Here is a 16,676-nt window from a genome sequence, read left to right as displayed (position 1 = left end):
CTAGTACTGGCATGGATGACAACGTCCAATTGGTTAAGACCAGTGATGGCGAACTTGGTAACGAAGAGACGAAGAAAAGCGACGATGAGGAATACTACAGCGACGATGACATCGATGAGATCGCCAAGTATTTCGCTCAAATGGAAGATGATCCCATGGATGGTGAAAATGACGGTGGACAAGATCCTCCAAATCCAGCTCTTACTTTATGATTAAAATCTCCACGATAAACTGTCGAGGCCTGGCCAAATTGGCCAACCCCACCTTACGCTCATTATTTATACGCCACCTACGCTCTCAGCATGTCGATATACTCGCCCTGCAAGAAACTCATGCTTCCTCTATGGATATACAGAACACATTCAATATGCAGTTTAGGACTACTTCCTCAGTTTGGTCCCAACATTGTGGTTTAGTGTGCCTAACTCCTACGATTTCTATTGTCAACCCTTTAACCTCTGTCTGTGGCCGATGTATATCTGCTACAGTTGAGCATGCCAACAATAATTTTTCCCCTTTTCAGATCTGTGTGGTATATGCCCCAGCTACAGTTGGACAGCGGTATAAATTCCTATCTGCCCTGCTTGCTAACTCTTTATTATTGCCCACTCATCCTTCACGCTTCATCCTGCTGGGAGATTTTAATCACTCCTATCACACTCGTTCACCTCGGCCCCGACTTGCACCTCATACGTGGCTCCAATTCCTCTCTGACCACCTCTTTGACTGCGTCACTATGCCTGATTCTACCCCTATGCCTACCTTCCATCGCGGCACAACGTCCTCCACCTTGGACTATATATTCTCCTCTTCCGATATGTTTTCCCACCGCATTTCGTCTTCCGTGGATTATATTCATCCGCAATGGTCAGACCATTTCCTAGTTTCCGCATCTTTTCTCTTTGATTCAGGCACTGTCTTGGGGAAAGGCCTATGGCGTGCCAACCCACGTCTGTCCTACAACCAGCATTTCTGTCTCCAGCTTGACTCTCACATTCATTCCCTCGTCCACTCTCTACCAACATCTCTATCTGTTCAAGAACAGTGGGATAGTCTCAAAACCGATGTCATCCATTTTATCCGCTCTTATTGCCGTCGCCCTCGCCGCAACCTCACTACGATAGAAGCCCAGTTGCAGAGCAAGCGCGCGCACCTGATACAAAAGTACCGACTCAACCCCTCCATTAACTTCCAGCTTCCTTTTGTGGAACGACAGATTCAGGACATACAACACGAAAAGGTAGAAACACAGGCATTGCGCGCTGGAAAACACTGGCGGGAACAGGGTGAGACCTCTGCCGGTTACTTGAAACGTACGATTGAAACACGACAAGTCCGTAAGTCGATCTCTGGCCTACGCCACCCCTTCATCAACGTCCTTTCGACACAGCCTTCTATCATGACCGACTCCGCGGCTGCATTTTATGAAGATTTGTATTTCCCCGATGACATTGAGCAAACCGCTGTAGACGACCTTCTACATAATCTTCCGACTCATATTGTTCTCTCTGACGCTCTTGTAAACAAACTCACTTCCTCCTTTTCCATCGTAGACATACAAGAAGGTGCGCAGCGGTCTCCTTCCGCCAGCAGTCCCGGTCCTGACGGGATACCCTATGAAATCCTTCGTCTTCTTTTTGACCATCCCGCGTGTGCTCATATCTTGGAAAAGCTTTACAATGACGCTCTCACCACTGGAGTTTTTCCTGCCTCTTGGCAATCTACTTGTCTCTCCTTGCTACCGAAGAAATGAGACCTTACATCTTTGAAGAACTGGCGACCTATTGCCTTGATTAACACTGATGCAAAGGTCTTTACTCGACTACTCAATGCCCGTATGATTCCTGCTGCCAGCTCAATTGTGTCTCAATATCAAACCGGGTTTGTGAGGGGAAGGTTCATTGCTGACAATGGCATGCTTGTCAAGACCATTATGGAACAGGCCCGGCTCACTCAATCCACCAGTATTGGCTTGCTCTTGGATCAAGAAAAGGCTTACGATCGTGTACACCCCTCGTACCTGCGACAAGTCCTGCGCCATTTCCGTTTCCCTTCCTCTCTCATCGATTGTATTTGTAACCTATTCTTCTCTACTCGAATACGAGTCAATGTGAACGGTCATATCTCCCGAGAACTTGTTCAGCACCGCGGTCTCCGACAGGGCGATCCTCTGTCCCCCGTTCTCTTCAATCTCGCCTTTGATCCTCTTCTACGCCGCCTCCAACATGACCCTGAATTTTCTGGGTTTCTCCCACCTATCTCGCCAATCCTTCCAGCCCCCCCTCCAGTCAAATGTCTTGCATATGCGGACGATGTCATTGTTTTCCTCTCCACACCCGAATGTTTCACACGCCTCCACACACATCTTGCCACTTACTCTCAGGCCTCCAATGCCAAGATCAACATGGCCAAGACGGAGGCCATATCGCTTTCGGGACAACCACTTCCTCACTGGATCACGTTCCTACAGGCCCACCAAATAACATCCTGGCACGACCGTTCCTGTCCTGACTCCCTCCGCTACCTTGACTTCCCTCTTGTCAGTTCGATTGCCCAACGCGATGCCTTTTGTTCCTCATTGTTAACAACCATACAATCTTCCTGCGCCATACACCTCACTCGATCCTTATCGATCCGGGGGCGTGCCACCGTTCTCAATACTCTCATTCTCTCCCGTCTCTGGAATGTCCTACGCGTGATCTCTGTTCCTGTGTCGTTTCTCGATAAAGTGAAGTCGGCCATGGGTCAGTTCTTGCAGCACCGAATGTTTCCTCCCATTAAGCTGTCCACTCTTTGTCTCCCTCTTCGTTCTGGCGGCCTTGGAGTATTAGATCCTTCTATACAACAAGGTGCTCTTCAGCTGCGTTGGTTACGTCCTCTCTGTCTCTCTCCTCACTCCACCTCTGGCTTAGTTCCTCCTTGGCTGTCCTTTCTCTTACGTTATCATACGTCTGGCACCGACCCCCGATTGACACTTCTCTTCCACGATCTTCGCCCCCCCCCCCCCCCCGATCTGACTGGCCTTGCAGGTTGCTTCCGCAACATATTCTCTGCTATTGATAGGCTCCCGCACGACTTCTCCCTTGCCCCCAACATTGCTACGTGTTTGGCACTTCCCCTCCGCTCAGTATGCCTACCAGCCACAAGCACTACCTCCTTCTCTCCCTCCTGGCAACACCTCCGCGTTGAAGATGCCTTTCTTGTTGACCCTTCTTTCGACGTTCTCTGCCGTCGAGCGCCGGCTGATTTCCCACGCAACCCGCTCATATTGCGCAAGTTTTTCAAAAGAGTTGACTCTCGCGACACCTTGCTACAACCTTTCCTTGTTCGCGCTTTCCTCCCTTCTCATATCCTTCAGCTCAATGACCCTTCCATTCCTTCCCGTTCAGGCCCATCAATCAATGCTAGCCCTTTTGTTTGCGGCCTTTTACCCGGAATACCGTGGTCCAAGCTGAAACCTCGTATGTATCGTTCTCTTTGTTCCTCTTCTGTTTCTCCTCCCCTGTCGTCTACACTGTCCAGCTCACAATGGCGAATCTTTTGGAACCTTCCTATACACCACCATGTCCGCAACATCTGGTACCGAGGTCTGCACCACAAATTGTCATCCCGCTCCCTGTTGCATCGCATACTTCCTGGCCCCTTCCCCACCGACTCTTGCCCCATTTGTGAAGCCTCTACAGACACACCCGACCATTTCCTCTTCTCCTGCCCCCTCAAAATTGACGTTTGGTCTACATTCTGGCAAGATGTCTTTGGATCTCATCCTACTCTTCCTATACTCCATGATGCATTTTACAACCTGTCTTTCCCCTATACCCGCCCCTCTGATATTCACGCCGCCTCTCTCTTTAGCTGTGCCCTTCTGGCGATCTGGCGACATCATTGGTCCACGGTGTTCGACAATACACTTTTTGTATCTTCCACCGTCCTATCTACCGCTTCCCGCTTGGTTGCCATATTTAAGGCTGAAAAATCTCTTGATGACCTTGCCTGTTCTCTTGCTACTTAGCTCTACCTTTAGTTTTCCTTCTTACATATACACCTCAAAAAAAAATCAAAAACCCAAAAACAAATTTTGTGATGTGCGTCCTTTTTTTTTAGCTAGTGATCCTCACAATAAAAACCTGAGCTCTAATTGCTCCCTACAAAAAAAAAAAGTTTTCGCTATCAAAATAAAATTTGTTCAACCCAAAAATGGAATCATTTGCACATCTGTCAAAGTGTACATTTTTGGGTGATTTGGTTATATATATACATATACATATCAATATATCAATATATCTAGCTATTTGCCAAGTGTGTAAGGGGATATCTACATACAAGAAGTCTCTGAAAATAGAACTCCGTGCTCTGATTTGTTATTATAATACTCAATATCATTAAAGAAAGGAATGCTTATATCTCATTTGAATAAATCATAAATATAGATAAGATCAATATAGCTAATGTATTGTTATTGTATTTATTTTTGTATATACGATTTTTAAGCTACAACAAAAGATGATTAGACGATCTTATTTAAGCAATATATATATATATATATATATAAGGTCAAAAGGATACAATAAGAATAACCTTGTGGTTGTGTGATTTGGAATAGAAAAATAATTGAAGAGATGAGAGTCAGTGAGACGAGTAAGGGGAAGGGGAGGAGGGGAATGGGAAGAAACGAAAAGAAAGAAGTTATACAACAGTAAGTTTCTCCATCAGAGAGTTGATTCTTTTAGTCATATCATTCATACGATGTTTTCTATATTCAATAAAAAAAAAACATTACACGTCAATTTTTCTATTCATCGTCAAATAGTTTAACTTACTGATCATCCAAGTCATGTTTCAGGCTGGTAAGTTGTGTTGAAGACAAGGTATTAGTGTAGAGAATTGGCTGTTCTGTTTTCTTTTGAGGCAATTTTTCCTTGAGTTTTTCAACTTCTTTCAAAAGCTAGATAATAATAATAATAGTATATATATATATATATATATTAGTATATCCTTGTCAATATGTCTTTGCTGATTTGGTTTGTGATAATATTATTCTTATTATCGTGTACTTACTTTGTTTGTACGAGCAATGTATCCACTCTTTCCTTGAACCTTCTTACGATCCTGTCTCAACTTTTCCAAAAGTTGCTTTTCTTCTTCAGACCGTTCTGGCTGATAGGAGAGTATATTATGGGCAAGAATTGTGTCGATTTGCATAGACAGTTTTGCATATTGCTTCATGGCTTGCTCAAGTTTGACCTTGCGCACCTGGTCCATCTTTGTTTGAATATCCTCAAGTTTCTTATCAATCAACTGAGCCATAACCACCTGCTGCCGTAACTCAATCTGTTGCAAGGCCATCCGTTTCTCAGTCTCTTCTCCTGCCTTGACAATAGTACGAATGTCGGTCTGTAATTTCTCGGCACTCTTGTTGAAGAATCGAAGGGTTTCCTCGTTTACAATAATCTTCTTATTACCTCCCATAGACGCAGGAATAACAACCTTAGATTGGTTAGGAAGTTGCTGTAATGCCTGGAGAGACTTGGGGACCTCAAAAGGTGGCAAGGACAATATGCAAGTGTAGCCATCCTCTCCTCCCTTTCGGTCCTCCACCGCATCCCTGAGCTGACTTTCAACAGCCTTTGAAACCAGAGATCCCTTTTCAATGCTAACTAATCGACGGTTCCCAACTTCCACACTCAACAAGCTGTAGGTTGCAGAAAGTGCGAAAAGGCAATGGGATAGGTATATATCGGTGACAATACACAGACCAATGATAGGTACAGACTCTCTGTGATTTATAATAGGTTGTTAGTATTGCTCTCATTATTACATAGTATGCAATATACTTCATACCAAACTTACCCTCTTTTGTAAGGAGACGAATCAACCAAGCATCTAGTACTAGATCCACTCTTATTTGTAGCCCATTTTTGGAGAGAGTCTCCAACATCCTTTTTGTTACCACCCTTTGAGAAGGTTGCATTCATTTCTGCCAAGAGATCAATCCATTGCTTCATTAACACAATATGTACACCTCTATTGTGATATACGTAATAAGTATCAGGATAAATTGGATCCACGACTATATTCATGCGAGTATGTCCTTGGATGTTCTTGTTGAGCTTAATACTCTCATAGAGGGCCATTTTTGGAAGAACGTCGGTACTGGAGAGAAATTCGCCAAGCTAAATGACATGTAAATTAAATAAGCTTGTTCAATATATACATATATACATATATTATAGTCAATGCAATTAAATGAAAATCATACCTTGGCCTGCCATGGATACCGAGGGTTATTTTGAACAGGCATAAGCCATTGAGGATCAACTTGGGTTCCAAGCAAGAAGTTTCGGACAGAGCCATCAGTACATGCCACGACAAGAATATCAGATGCCTTGGACTTGATGAACTGAATGTCGCTAATTTGTGCAGTATTAATATCCAAGACACCGTCAAAGTTTCCTCCAGTCAAAAAAGGGCCTTGGCGTTTAACTGTAAAAGGGAGTGAACATTTGTTGCTTTGGATGTTTATCATAGATCTGTCTACAAGCGAAGGATGATTTTGGCGGTCAACTACAGTAGATTTGAGCATTTCATCCAACCACTGGTAGTGCAATTGCTGAAGATAATAAAGAGCTTGATGATCATCATCAAGTTGATCAAATGTCTTGCCCTTGCTTAAAAGCATCTTCATTTTCGCATCTGCAACACATCCCAACGTCTCCATGTGCTCTCTTTTCACCACACTATGTGATGTACATCATATGTAAAAATGTAGGAGTATAAGTATATAATTTTGTATGAGGTTATTAATCACTCAAAAAGACATGATATATATATATTTATGTGTATCTAAAAATTTACCTTGCGTAAGGGAGCACAGGACAGAGAGCATAAACGTGACCATTCCGCAGCGCAAAATATACTGTGAATGCTTCCCATCCACCATCCTTGTTACTGTCTCCTCCCAATGAAAACGACACAGCTTCTTCACTAGGTCCCATGTATTCAGAAAAAGAGAATCCTTTGAATTTCGAAGGCTTTTTGCGAGACAAGGGTGAAAGATCAAACGACTGCTCGGCTTCTTCAATATCTTTGCTCACGTCAAACATTCTGCATAAAGCATTAGGTTTTTTGTTTAATATATTTATAAATATATAAACAATATATATTAAATAATATATATATATATATACATATGTTTGTGTATATATATAAAAGAAAATGATCTTATACCTACATACCTCAACATGCTGTCTCCACTCAGAACTACCAAATGTGAGTGGAATTCACTCAAAGGATGCCAGGCTACCTTGAGAACAGATGTGCTTGCTTCATCGAAATAACGGCGTCCAATCCGCATTGTACGACAATGGAGTTCGCGTTTGTAATCAAGTCCCTTAGTTACAGTGCAAAAGCCCTCGCGTGGCAAAGCTATGGCAGCGAGTGATTCGAGACCGGCTACAGCCAAAAGACGCCCATTATCATTTGGTGTAATTGAATTGATGGGGAAATTAATATCAGGCGTGTCTAAAATCTATGGACAAAAGGAAAGCAAAAGAAGAGAAACATAATGTTAGCAGATCTATCGGGAATAACAAGTTTTCTTCTTTTTCTTATAATAATATAAAAGCGAAAATAAAGATAATATAAAAATTTCAAGTCGCTCACTCTGTAGGGAACCTGCCAGAGCCATTCCTTGTCAGTTGGTGGTGCATTGTCGTTATCATGTGCCTCTTGCAACCAAGCTTCCTTGACCAAGTTAAGATTAAGAATTCTGATCTCAGAGTCCACTGCAACAATAAGGTCATTTGTTTTGGTCATGGCGATGCATTTCTCCTGGTTATTCAAGAACGTGACACCTTCGCGTTGAGAAGATATATTTGACTTGGTAGAGTTCGTTTGATCAAAGATAGGATGATCGCCTAAGCGTTCAATCCAGCCATCAGGTAAAGCGAATCCCATGCTGTTGATCAAGTCAAAAGTGAAAATATGTAATTATTATTTTCTTTTTTTTTTTTTAAAAAAAAAAGGTCAAAATGAAATTCACTCGAGTTTGACTTGGTCGTCAGTTTCCTTTTGATATATGTGAGGGAGATGACAAGTTCAAGCTGTGTCGTGACGGTTGCATTGCTACACGTCACACACGGAATGCTATTTACACGTATTTTGAAACAATGTTCAAAAAGTACCATTTGTTTTTGGTAACATTTGTTGATGGAGGTGGAATTTATAAAACAGAAAAGAAAATAAAAGAAAGATAAAAGGGGGGAAAAGTAGGGGGGATAAATGTGTGATTTAAACAGCATTGACTTGTTCCTCGGTATCATTTTTCTTCAAAACAAGTTCATCGCCTGTAACACGGCGCCATAAGTCGTGTACATCCTCACACACGGTTTCAAAGTGAGAAGTAGCATCATAAGAGCGCGATACAAACACTTGATCCTTCTTGCCATCTTCTACGGGAACCTGGAGAGGAGTTACAGAAACAAACTTCTCGACAATAGGACCAAGAAGATTGAGTCCTGCACTGATTTCTTGTTCGGGCTGATCAGACTCAACAATGGTGGATACAATTGCAAGATAGTAGTTGTTTGCGCAAACCATGTGGGCAAAACTAACACAGGCAACATAGACGTCATGTTTACGTCCAACCTGGTTTTGAGGAATCACGATCTGGACAGAGTCAATGTCACCGGTGTTGGGAATAGGGTGATTGAGAATGCAGATAGCGCGTACAACAGATCCGACAGTTTGAACCTTGGTGGGCACGTACGAAGGGTCGCAAATGACTTGTTTAGTCTTTACTTCTTCACCACCCGAGCGTACACCCACAACAGCACCGCTCTCATTGTAGACAATCTCTGAAATGTCCTTGTTCAACATATAAGTACCACCATACACAGCACTCAATCTATTGTACAGTAATCAGTAATGATAAATGTTGAGTACCGGTTCAAGTTTGATTTGCTTTTCTTCCTTTTCTTCATTGTTTTTTGATCCACCATCATAATTATAATTACAATCGTTATAATTCTTACCTGGCGAATGCTTGAGGAAGATCTCCCAAGCCGTAGAGAGGGTAAATGTAAGGACTCTTGCCATAACGGACAACTGAACCAGCGTAGAGACGAATACGCTCAACAGTGTCTTTGGCGGTTTGTTTCAAGTATTCATCATCAAGGTGGAGTGCCATGGCATGACCTAAAAAATATTCCGATTGATTGATTCAGTTTCCTTTCCCACAATATTTTCCTTTCCTTTTTTTCTTCTTAGAGGAACACATTCTGTAACATGTCCTTACCGATAAAGTCCTGGGTACCAGTCTCAAGACCAAACTTCTTGTAGACTTCTGCCATAGTGCTCTTCTCTAAGCTCAAGCCCTGGAATGTGGCTGGGTCCTGCTCATTGTAGTTCTGTGCCCACTCAAGGAACTTCTTCATGCGGCGTTTCTCAAAGATACCCATCAGAGGAGAAGACAAGGCTTCCATCTCGTTGGCAGGTACTTTGGAAATCTTGCCGTTACGGTACACAAATGAACCGGCAATCTGCTTGAATTCCAAGTAACGAGTGACATCAGTATAAGTCAGGAAACGGACAATTTCACCATTGGCCATCATAAACTTAGGAATCAAGTCAACGTTCCAGTCGCGGTCCCTGCCCAACTCAGCTGGGGGTTCCTGTCCGGGTCTGAACTTCTTGTAAAGCTACAAAAGTGATAATATCATATATAAGAACGAGAAAGTATTTTTTATGCAGTTTTTTGAAAGGTGCATTGCTATATTTTACCTGAGAGAGGTTAAGGGATGCAGACTCTGCTCCGTAGTAGTCATTGCGGTCCATGTGCAAGACCTTTTTGCCATCGACGGAGAGCAAACCAGAGAGGATGCACTCGGTCAGACCAGTACCGAGGATAACGACATCGTATTCTTGTTCCTATATAAAGAGTCAGAACGCGAGATGGTCGATGAAGCCAAACTTACCATTATTGTGTGAGTGAAAGAGATGAGCTTTAAGAATTTCCTTCTTCTTCTTCCTTTTTTTTTAGGCGGATGAATTCTATAGAAAATGGATAATAGGTCGGCGCTTAATGAAATAATATTTTGTGCAGCCAATAAAAAGAAAAGAAGAGATTCAATAAGGAGTGGTACGCTTTGGATGACACCCTGGTCTGGATTTGAAAGATCCAAAAAGCAAAATCGATAAAAAAGGTTCTATAACTTAACTTACGAGACAACTGCCGAACAATGATAGCATGTTGAGGATGTCTCGCTGGCTTTGAATGGAAATTTGCAATTTTGTATATCTACCTGCTCTACTGCTTCACATTACTCTCTTGTTTGCTCTTTCAAAATGACGTCTTCTAGCGACAACAACTGTGATTATGTGCGCGGGGTGTCGTTTAACACCATGACAGATCCTTCCTTACCGGATTACTCCTTTACTCTCAATGCCAAGACACCAGAATACAAGAGAACACGACGATCCCGGATGTTCATGGTTGCCACTGATTTGGCTGACTATAGTGAATATGCGCTCTCTTGGACATGTGACGCAAGTGCAACCAATCCAAATATATATGCATACATGTACCATTGTTTGTGTGCCATTGATACTAAATATTATTAACAGGAAATGATGGACGACGGTGATGAAATTGTTGTTTTAAGAGTATTGACAGTGGACCTTAATGGTGAGTGGGAATGCTTTCTATAGGCTGTATACTAACACATAAAACTTTGTGCGCAGATAAGAAGAAGGGAGTCCACAAAACACTAAAGGAGGAATGCAGTGACGCACGGCAGAGTGCAACTGACGTACTGAATAGAGTCATGGAAAGATGTACACCAAACAGACAGGCAAGTACACAACTTGTATTCAAACAGTATCAATTCTCACAAATACATTTTACACTTTATAGATTAGCGTCACAATTGAATTTGTTATTGGAAAGGTCCAGAGTTCAATCCATCGCGCAGTAAGTTTTATTAGAATAAAGAGTTTCATAATGTGTGTCTATATAAATTCGAAGATAATAATACCAACAACAGATTAGTATGTACCAGCCATCATTACTGGTGGTTGGAACACGAGGAATGTCTGAACTCAAAGGTATATTTTCCGGAAGTGTATCAAAGTATTGTTTGCAACACTCGCCAGTCCCAGTCACTGTGGTACGCTCAGATCCAAAGGACAGTAAAAACAAATCTACTCGAAAACGCCTAGGAAGTCTTATTGGACTTCCGGTTTCAAGCGACAGTGACGACGACCAACTCGGTGATGATGATCAGCAAAAGAAACGACCTGCTTCCCGTAGAAAGTCCATAATCGAGGGTTTTGGAGGACTTCTCTCTCGAACTCGGTCTCGTTCAAGCTCACGTTCTCAGTCTCGGTCTCGCTCGAGCTCACGCTCACGCTCTCAGTCTCCTTCGAAAATTGTAGAAAACCATCTTGCTCCACCATCATAATAATTATAATAAATTATTTTTATATTAAAATAATCATAACCATACCTTTTCAATTAATTTGTTTCAATTTAATATCGGTTAGTCTGTTAATTGACTCCGATTTGCACATTCATGTGCACGAATCTCTTCTTTACTGTTGGCAGTAAATAATAATAAGAGAGATAAAGAAAAAAAAGAATGCTCAAACCAGTATATATCCTGTGTTTCTGCTGGAGTCTACTAGCCTCAACTGTAATGTGCAAGTTGGGTGATATTCCCTCTCCACGCATTGTTGCAATGGGCGATCTGCATGGTGACTATGACAATACCCTCACTATTCTCCAGTTTGCTGGAATTGCCAACCAGACTGGCCATTGGATCGGCAAAGACGCAATTTTCGTCCAAACGGCAAGTAGACTTGAAACGCTCTTTATACACTTTAGAAATGCACATACGTGGGTATACATATAGTCTGACTATGATATACTATTATACAGGGAGATGTCGTCGATCGCGGGCTTGATACTATCCGGTTGTATGACCTCATTCAACAACTTCGAGAAGAAGCTAGAGATGCCGGCGGGCTAGTGATCCCTTTGCTAGGTAACCATGAAATTATGAATCTTGTTGGAGACCTTCGTTACGTGAGACCTGAAGAAACAGCTACATTTGGTGGAGCCAAGGAGCGTTCCAAAGCCTGGGCTGCCGATGGATTTATTGGCAGTTACCTCATTAATCTCAACATGACTACCAAAGTTGGATCCTCTGTCTTTTGCCACGGTGGAATTCACCCTTACTTTGCCAAGTTTGGTGTCGACTGGATCAATGACCAAACTCACCAATCTATCGAAGGATACATGAAAGGACGAGGTCGGCACGGTGATCCTGAGGGAGTATTTAGCGGCGAAGGACCAACATGGTACCGTGGTTATGCTCTTGATCCTGAAGAAGATGTCTGTCCTATGCTCGATGCAGCCCTCAAGATGATGGAGGTATTTATTGACATGTTTTGTTATTAAGATTCTAGTTTGTTTTATTTTTCTTTTGTCTTTGAAATTTAAACGCTATCTTTTTTTTAAAAAAAAACTGATCTTTTAGGCTGATCGCATTGTTGTTGGTCACACCGTCCAAAGAGATGGAAAGATTCACACTCGTTGTGATGGAAAGGTTGTCTTGATTGATATTGGTATCTCCTATGTGTATGGTGGGCATCGAGGTGCTATTGAAATTATCGGAGACCAGGTTATAGCCATCTACGAAGATAGAAAGGAACTCTTGAGTCCTCAACCCAAACCTTTTCACATAGAATTATAAAGAGAAGTATTGTCTTGGTTTGTCAGCTTATTGAAAAGAAAAAGGGCAATTGAAAGATTCTCGTAAATAAGAAGTTAATAAATAAAGGGATAGAAATGAAGCTTTGACTTTTTCAACTTTGTGATAAGTAAATACTGTAACGAAATCTGATCCTACGCGAAACAAAAATATAAATGCTGTCTCGAAAATCGTGTATGTTCAAGAGAACTTTATTTGAATGATTGTGTATGATTATGTATAAACGATTGTGTGTGTGTATTTCTTTAAAAAAAGATAAATAAATAAAAGATATATAAAAGTATGAAGCCATTTCAACAAGACCAATTGCTTTTTGGTTATTTTCTAATGTGGATTAAAATTTACAACTTGTTCTCATCATCACCCACAGAACCACGCCGGTGGTGTAGGTTTTCGCCATCGGCATGACGTGCATAGCTTGTAACTTTGTCGGGAGAATAATCACCTGAAAAATATTCTTCGGTAACTGCAGGCCCATCAATTTGTGGGTCAGGCTCTAAACTTCTACCAGGGCCTGTGAACCATTTTCTTGCACGGAAATGGTAATATCCTATAGAGCCACCGAGAACAAACACCAGAGGTGCACACGCATAGTTCATATTGGCTATTTTGTCGTAATAAATACATTAGTAAATGTTCAAATAAACAATTGCTACACTCTAACTTACAAGCTGTTACAGGGTATTCAGTAGGGCACAAGAAAAGAACCGAGGTAAACAAGATCCAGAAACAACTAACAAGGTTGATGATGTTTGAAAATGGGCCAAGGTTGAATGGACCTTTTTGGAAGCTCTTTCTTGCAGTAGTGAGTCGGAGCGCAATTGGAATAAAGTACGCTAATGAAGATGCAATAGTGTTGATAGACACAATAGCATTGAAGGCGGTGGTGTTTACAATGTACTATTATTATTTTTTAGATTAATATAATCGTTATAAGCAGACAGCCAAACACACATGCCCACACACAAAAGGGAAATATGTAAATATGTAAATAAATAAAATTACCAAGAGGCCAACAATTGCGGCAAAAATCACATTTGCCCATACAGCATACACAGGTGTTTTTGTCCTTGGGTTAACATAGCTCAACCAACTGCTGAATGGCTACAAAAAAAGAATATAAAGAATATGCCCACATATATACTTTTAGCATATTTGGCATATTTGATACCCACAACAAAATATTAAATAAAATATTAAAAAGAAAAAATCATACCATAGCTCCATCTCTAGCAAAGGCGTACACCATACGTGAGCTTCCCAGAGTAAGGGCAGATCCGGAAAAGAACATTGCGCCCATGATAATTACAGTAAACACAATAGTCCACTTGTACCCAACACCATCCAAGAATACTTGGGTCATTTGTGGACTGATTTTGGCATTCACAACTTGAGCATCAAAGTCCTGAACGCAGAAATTGACAGACAGCATGAATGCTAGGCCGACCAATGCAGCCACACCTATAGCATAAAGAATTCCACGTGGGGCGCTTCGTGCAGCATCCCGGGTTTCTTCTGACATGTGAGCAGCACTATCGAATCCTGAGAGTGTATACTGGGACTGCAGTAATCCAATCAAGAATACGTAACCATTCGATGAAAACCCTGTTTCATTTTGGAAATCAGTAAACTAAAGAAGAAGAATAAAAAAAAAATATGGCTTGGATGAGATCATTGGGAAAAGTAATTACAAGAAATAAATACTTACAACCCATTTGGCACTAGATTTGTTGGGTGTCATTACCAAAGCGACAATGATAATTAAAAGTGTTCCAATCAAATGCCAGTACAAAGATGTTTGATTAAAGAACCCATTGTATTTTACACTGACAGAATTGATCATTCCATGAATGAACACAATGACCAAAAAGATTCCATATTGCCAGTAAATTCCAGCGTCGTAATCTGGGTTTTTGATTCCAATGACTGAAGACAAAAACTGGGCCAGACCAAGGTCAGCAGAAGTAATGGCAACTGGTAAATAAGCAAATAAATAGGTTATACATGTAAATGATTAGATCCATCTGAGCAATTTAGCCTTAGCCTTAGTCCTTGTCTTTTTAGCTCTTTAATTGCATACCAGTCTAACAATAGATAAGGGGAAAAATAGATATATAGATAGATAAATATAAAAAAAAGAAGAATAAGCCAGGTAAGCGGATCTGATAAATTATGCTCTAAGCAAATACGTTGTAAATTTTGAGGTTTAACAAACTAAAAGAAATCTTACCAAACCAAGCCAGTTACACCAGCCTGTCAACCAGCAAGCAATAGGAACCCACTCGGGAGGTGCCAGACGAGACACCCAGACATAAAGACCGCCAGTAACTGGATAAGCAGAGCAAATCTCGGCAAGCGACAGACCAACACCAAAGGTGAATATAGAGACAAGGATCCAACCATAAATAATGGCCACTGATCCACCAGATTGCATAGCATCACCCCACATCTGAATAGTAATAAAAAAACAAATAAGAGTGAGTACATATTTTATAAAGAAAACTCATTATTATAGAGAAATAGTAAAAGACGTTACGGGACTAAGACCGGAAAGAATTGAACAGCATCCAAAGGCAATTGAAAAGTTTGATACTGTAGACATTGTTTTGTGCATTTCCTATAACGATAATAAACAATAAATAGGGTTGAATTTAGTTCATTTTGTTTTAATGTGATATGATGTGATATAATGCAATATTAATATAAGTATATAATTTTTGCGTGCACAGGTATGTATATATGTAAGTCTTACTTGTTTATAGCCAAAGGAGGCTAGGATATCATCTTCTGAAATATGGCATCGAGTGCCTGTTTCTTCAACTTCAGCACAGAGCTTTAGGTCACGGCTGGAGCCAACCATCGAAGATAAAGGTAGAGTTGCGGAATTTTCGAAAGAAACGAGTGGGAAAGGGTGAAAATAGATCTTCAGATACGTGAAGCGTCGTGCTATATCTATGTAAGCTCGATTGCGGTTGTATCTCTCTCTATTTTCGTCTTTGGAGTGGTATACTAGGAGAGAAAATGGTCTGGTTCAAGGTAATGTTTTTTGTCTGTTTCGAGGACGACGGTTAGAGTATCGGTGAGGAAGAAGAAGAAGAGCAAAGAAACAAATAAAAATAAAAAGTTTTGGGAAAGTGACAGATAAAAATAAATATGGCAAACAAGCGGAATTCTATAATTCTTTTTTTTTCATAATTTCGATCCACGATTCTTCCAATGGTTCACCATGATTGTTGAAATTTTAACCCTTTAATTATTAATGTTAAATGTTCTGTTGTGCTCCAAAGACATGAAAGTTTATGGTTAAGCATAGTCTCCAATGCACACAAAGACTGTAGTAATTACTTTAATTACCACACAGCAAAATGTTGGAATTTGTGATCAATATTGGAATTACTGCTAAATCTGTGTATGTATTATATATATTTATGTATACTACTTAGATGCTCTAAAGTTCAATGTCAGTGACATAGATTTACTTTTTTTTATGTAGCCCCGTCTTAATGTTTTGGTTGAGCTTAACTGATGCACACAGTTTAAACAGAGGAAAATTAATGGCGTAATATTCGATGGAATTATTTTGCGTGTGTTGAAAATAAAAATAAAAATCGTGATATTCATGCCAATACACTGGTTGGAATGTACCTGCGCAAAAAATCAGTAAAGACCTTTATCATTATTATTATTATTATTTTGTATTCAATATAATATTATATCGATAATATTTAAGCTATTCATTCTGAATGTGAATTTATTAAGGCAATATATATATATATATATACTATACATTGAAATGGCTACATTATTTGCTTGTGTTTCATAAGAACCGCAGGCTTGCAAGGTTTGGTTGACGTCAATAAGCTTTTCTGCAGACTAATACTTAAGTGTTGTATAAAGTATCGGTCA

General features: G+C 40.6%; 6 protein-coding genes across 6 annotated transcripts; 3 read left to right on the top strand and 3 right to left on the bottom strand.

The window, feature by feature from the left end:
* Positions 1-343: 343 nt before the first annotated feature.
* On the top strand, positions 344-4,193 carry PHYBLDRAFT_184484 (hypothetical protein; the record flags this gene model as incomplete). The annotated part of the gene is made up of 2 exons (XM_018438943.1): positions 344-1,044; positions 2,545-4,193. The coding sequence occupies 2 exons, from the start codon at positions 344-346 to the stop codon at positions 4,010-4,012; spliced, it is 2,169 nt and encodes a 722-aa protein (XP_018298967.1). The 3' UTR covers positions 4,013-4,193.
* Positions 4,194-4,425: 232 nt separating this feature from the next.
* Positions 4,426-8,195, bottom strand: PHYBLDRAFT_76884 (hypothetical protein). Its single transcript, XM_018443197.1, has 8 exons — positions 7,663-8,195; positions 7,236-7,528; positions 6,856-7,104; positions 6,260-6,737; positions 5,851-6,173; positions 5,059-5,776; positions 4,821-4,945; positions 4,426-4,753 (listed from the first exon to the last, which is right to left on the bottom strand). The coding sequence occupies exons 1-8, from the start codon at positions 7,954-7,956 to the stop codon at positions 4,687-4,689; spliced, it is 2,547 nt and encodes an 848-aa protein (XP_018298966.1). The 5' UTR covers positions 7,957-8,195; the 3' UTR covers positions 4,426-4,686.
* On the bottom strand, positions 8,169-10,037 carry PHYBLDRAFT_120686 (hypothetical protein). The gene is made up of 5 exons (XM_018428756.1): positions 9,975-10,037; positions 9,781-9,927; positions 9,296-9,698; positions 9,033-9,195; positions 8,169-8,905 (listed from the first exon to the last, which is right to left on the bottom strand). Exons 1-5 carry the CDS (start codon positions 9,975-9,977, stop codon positions 8,290-8,292), a joined length of 1,332 nt encoding a protein of 443 aa, XP_018298965.1. The 5' UTR covers positions 9,978-10,037; the 3' UTR covers positions 8,169-8,289.
* A 307-nt stretch (positions 10,038-10,344) lies between these two features.
* PHYBLDRAFT_138477 (hypothetical protein) lies at positions 10,345-11,459 on the top strand (the record flags this gene model as incomplete). Its single annotated transcript, XM_018430010.1, has 5 exons — positions 10,345-10,491; positions 10,624-10,684; positions 10,741-10,808; positions 10,913-10,969; positions 11,043-11,459. The coding sequence occupies 5 exons, from the start codon at positions 10,345-10,347 to the stop codon at positions 11,457-11,459; spliced, it is 750 nt and encodes a 249-aa protein (XP_018298964.1).
* An 85-nt stretch (positions 11,460-11,544) lies between these two features.
* On the top strand, positions 11,545-12,850 carry PHYBLDRAFT_157014 (hypothetical protein). The gene is made up of 3 exons (XM_018433546.1): positions 11,545-11,846; positions 11,936-12,430; positions 12,537-12,850. The coding sequence occupies exons 1-3, from the start codon at positions 11,694-11,696 to the stop codon at positions 12,750-12,752; spliced, it is 864 nt and encodes a 287-aa protein (XP_018298963.1). The 5' UTR covers positions 11,545-11,693; the 3' UTR covers positions 12,753-12,850.
* A 261-nt stretch (positions 12,851-13,111) lies between these two features.
* PHYBLDRAFT_161557 (hypothetical protein) lies at positions 13,112-16,447 on the bottom strand (the record flags this gene model as incomplete). Its single annotated transcript, XM_018434430.1, has 11 exons — positions 13,112-13,374; positions 13,439-13,670; positions 13,776-13,874; positions 13,987-14,400; positions 14,479-14,744; positions 14,851-14,854; positions 15,001-15,219; positions 15,307-15,387; positions 15,523-15,616; positions 16,125-16,175; positions 16,416-16,447. The coding sequence occupies 11 exons, from the start codon at positions 16,445-16,447 to the stop codon at positions 13,112-13,114; spliced, it is 1,755 nt and encodes a 584-aa protein (XP_018298962.1).
* Positions 16,448-16,676: the final 229 nt, after the last annotated feature.

This window comes from Phycomyces blakesleeanus (genome assembly GCF_001638985.1).
Source record: "Phycomyces blakesleeanus NRRL 1555(-) unplaced genomic scaffold PHYBLscaffold_1, whole genome shotgun sequence".
Lineage (NCBI taxonomy): Eukaryota > Fungi > Mucoromycota > Mucoromycetes > Mucorales > Phycomycetaceae > Phycomyces > Phycomyces blakesleeanus.
This window is presented reverse-complemented; position numbering and strand designations above follow the sequence as displayed.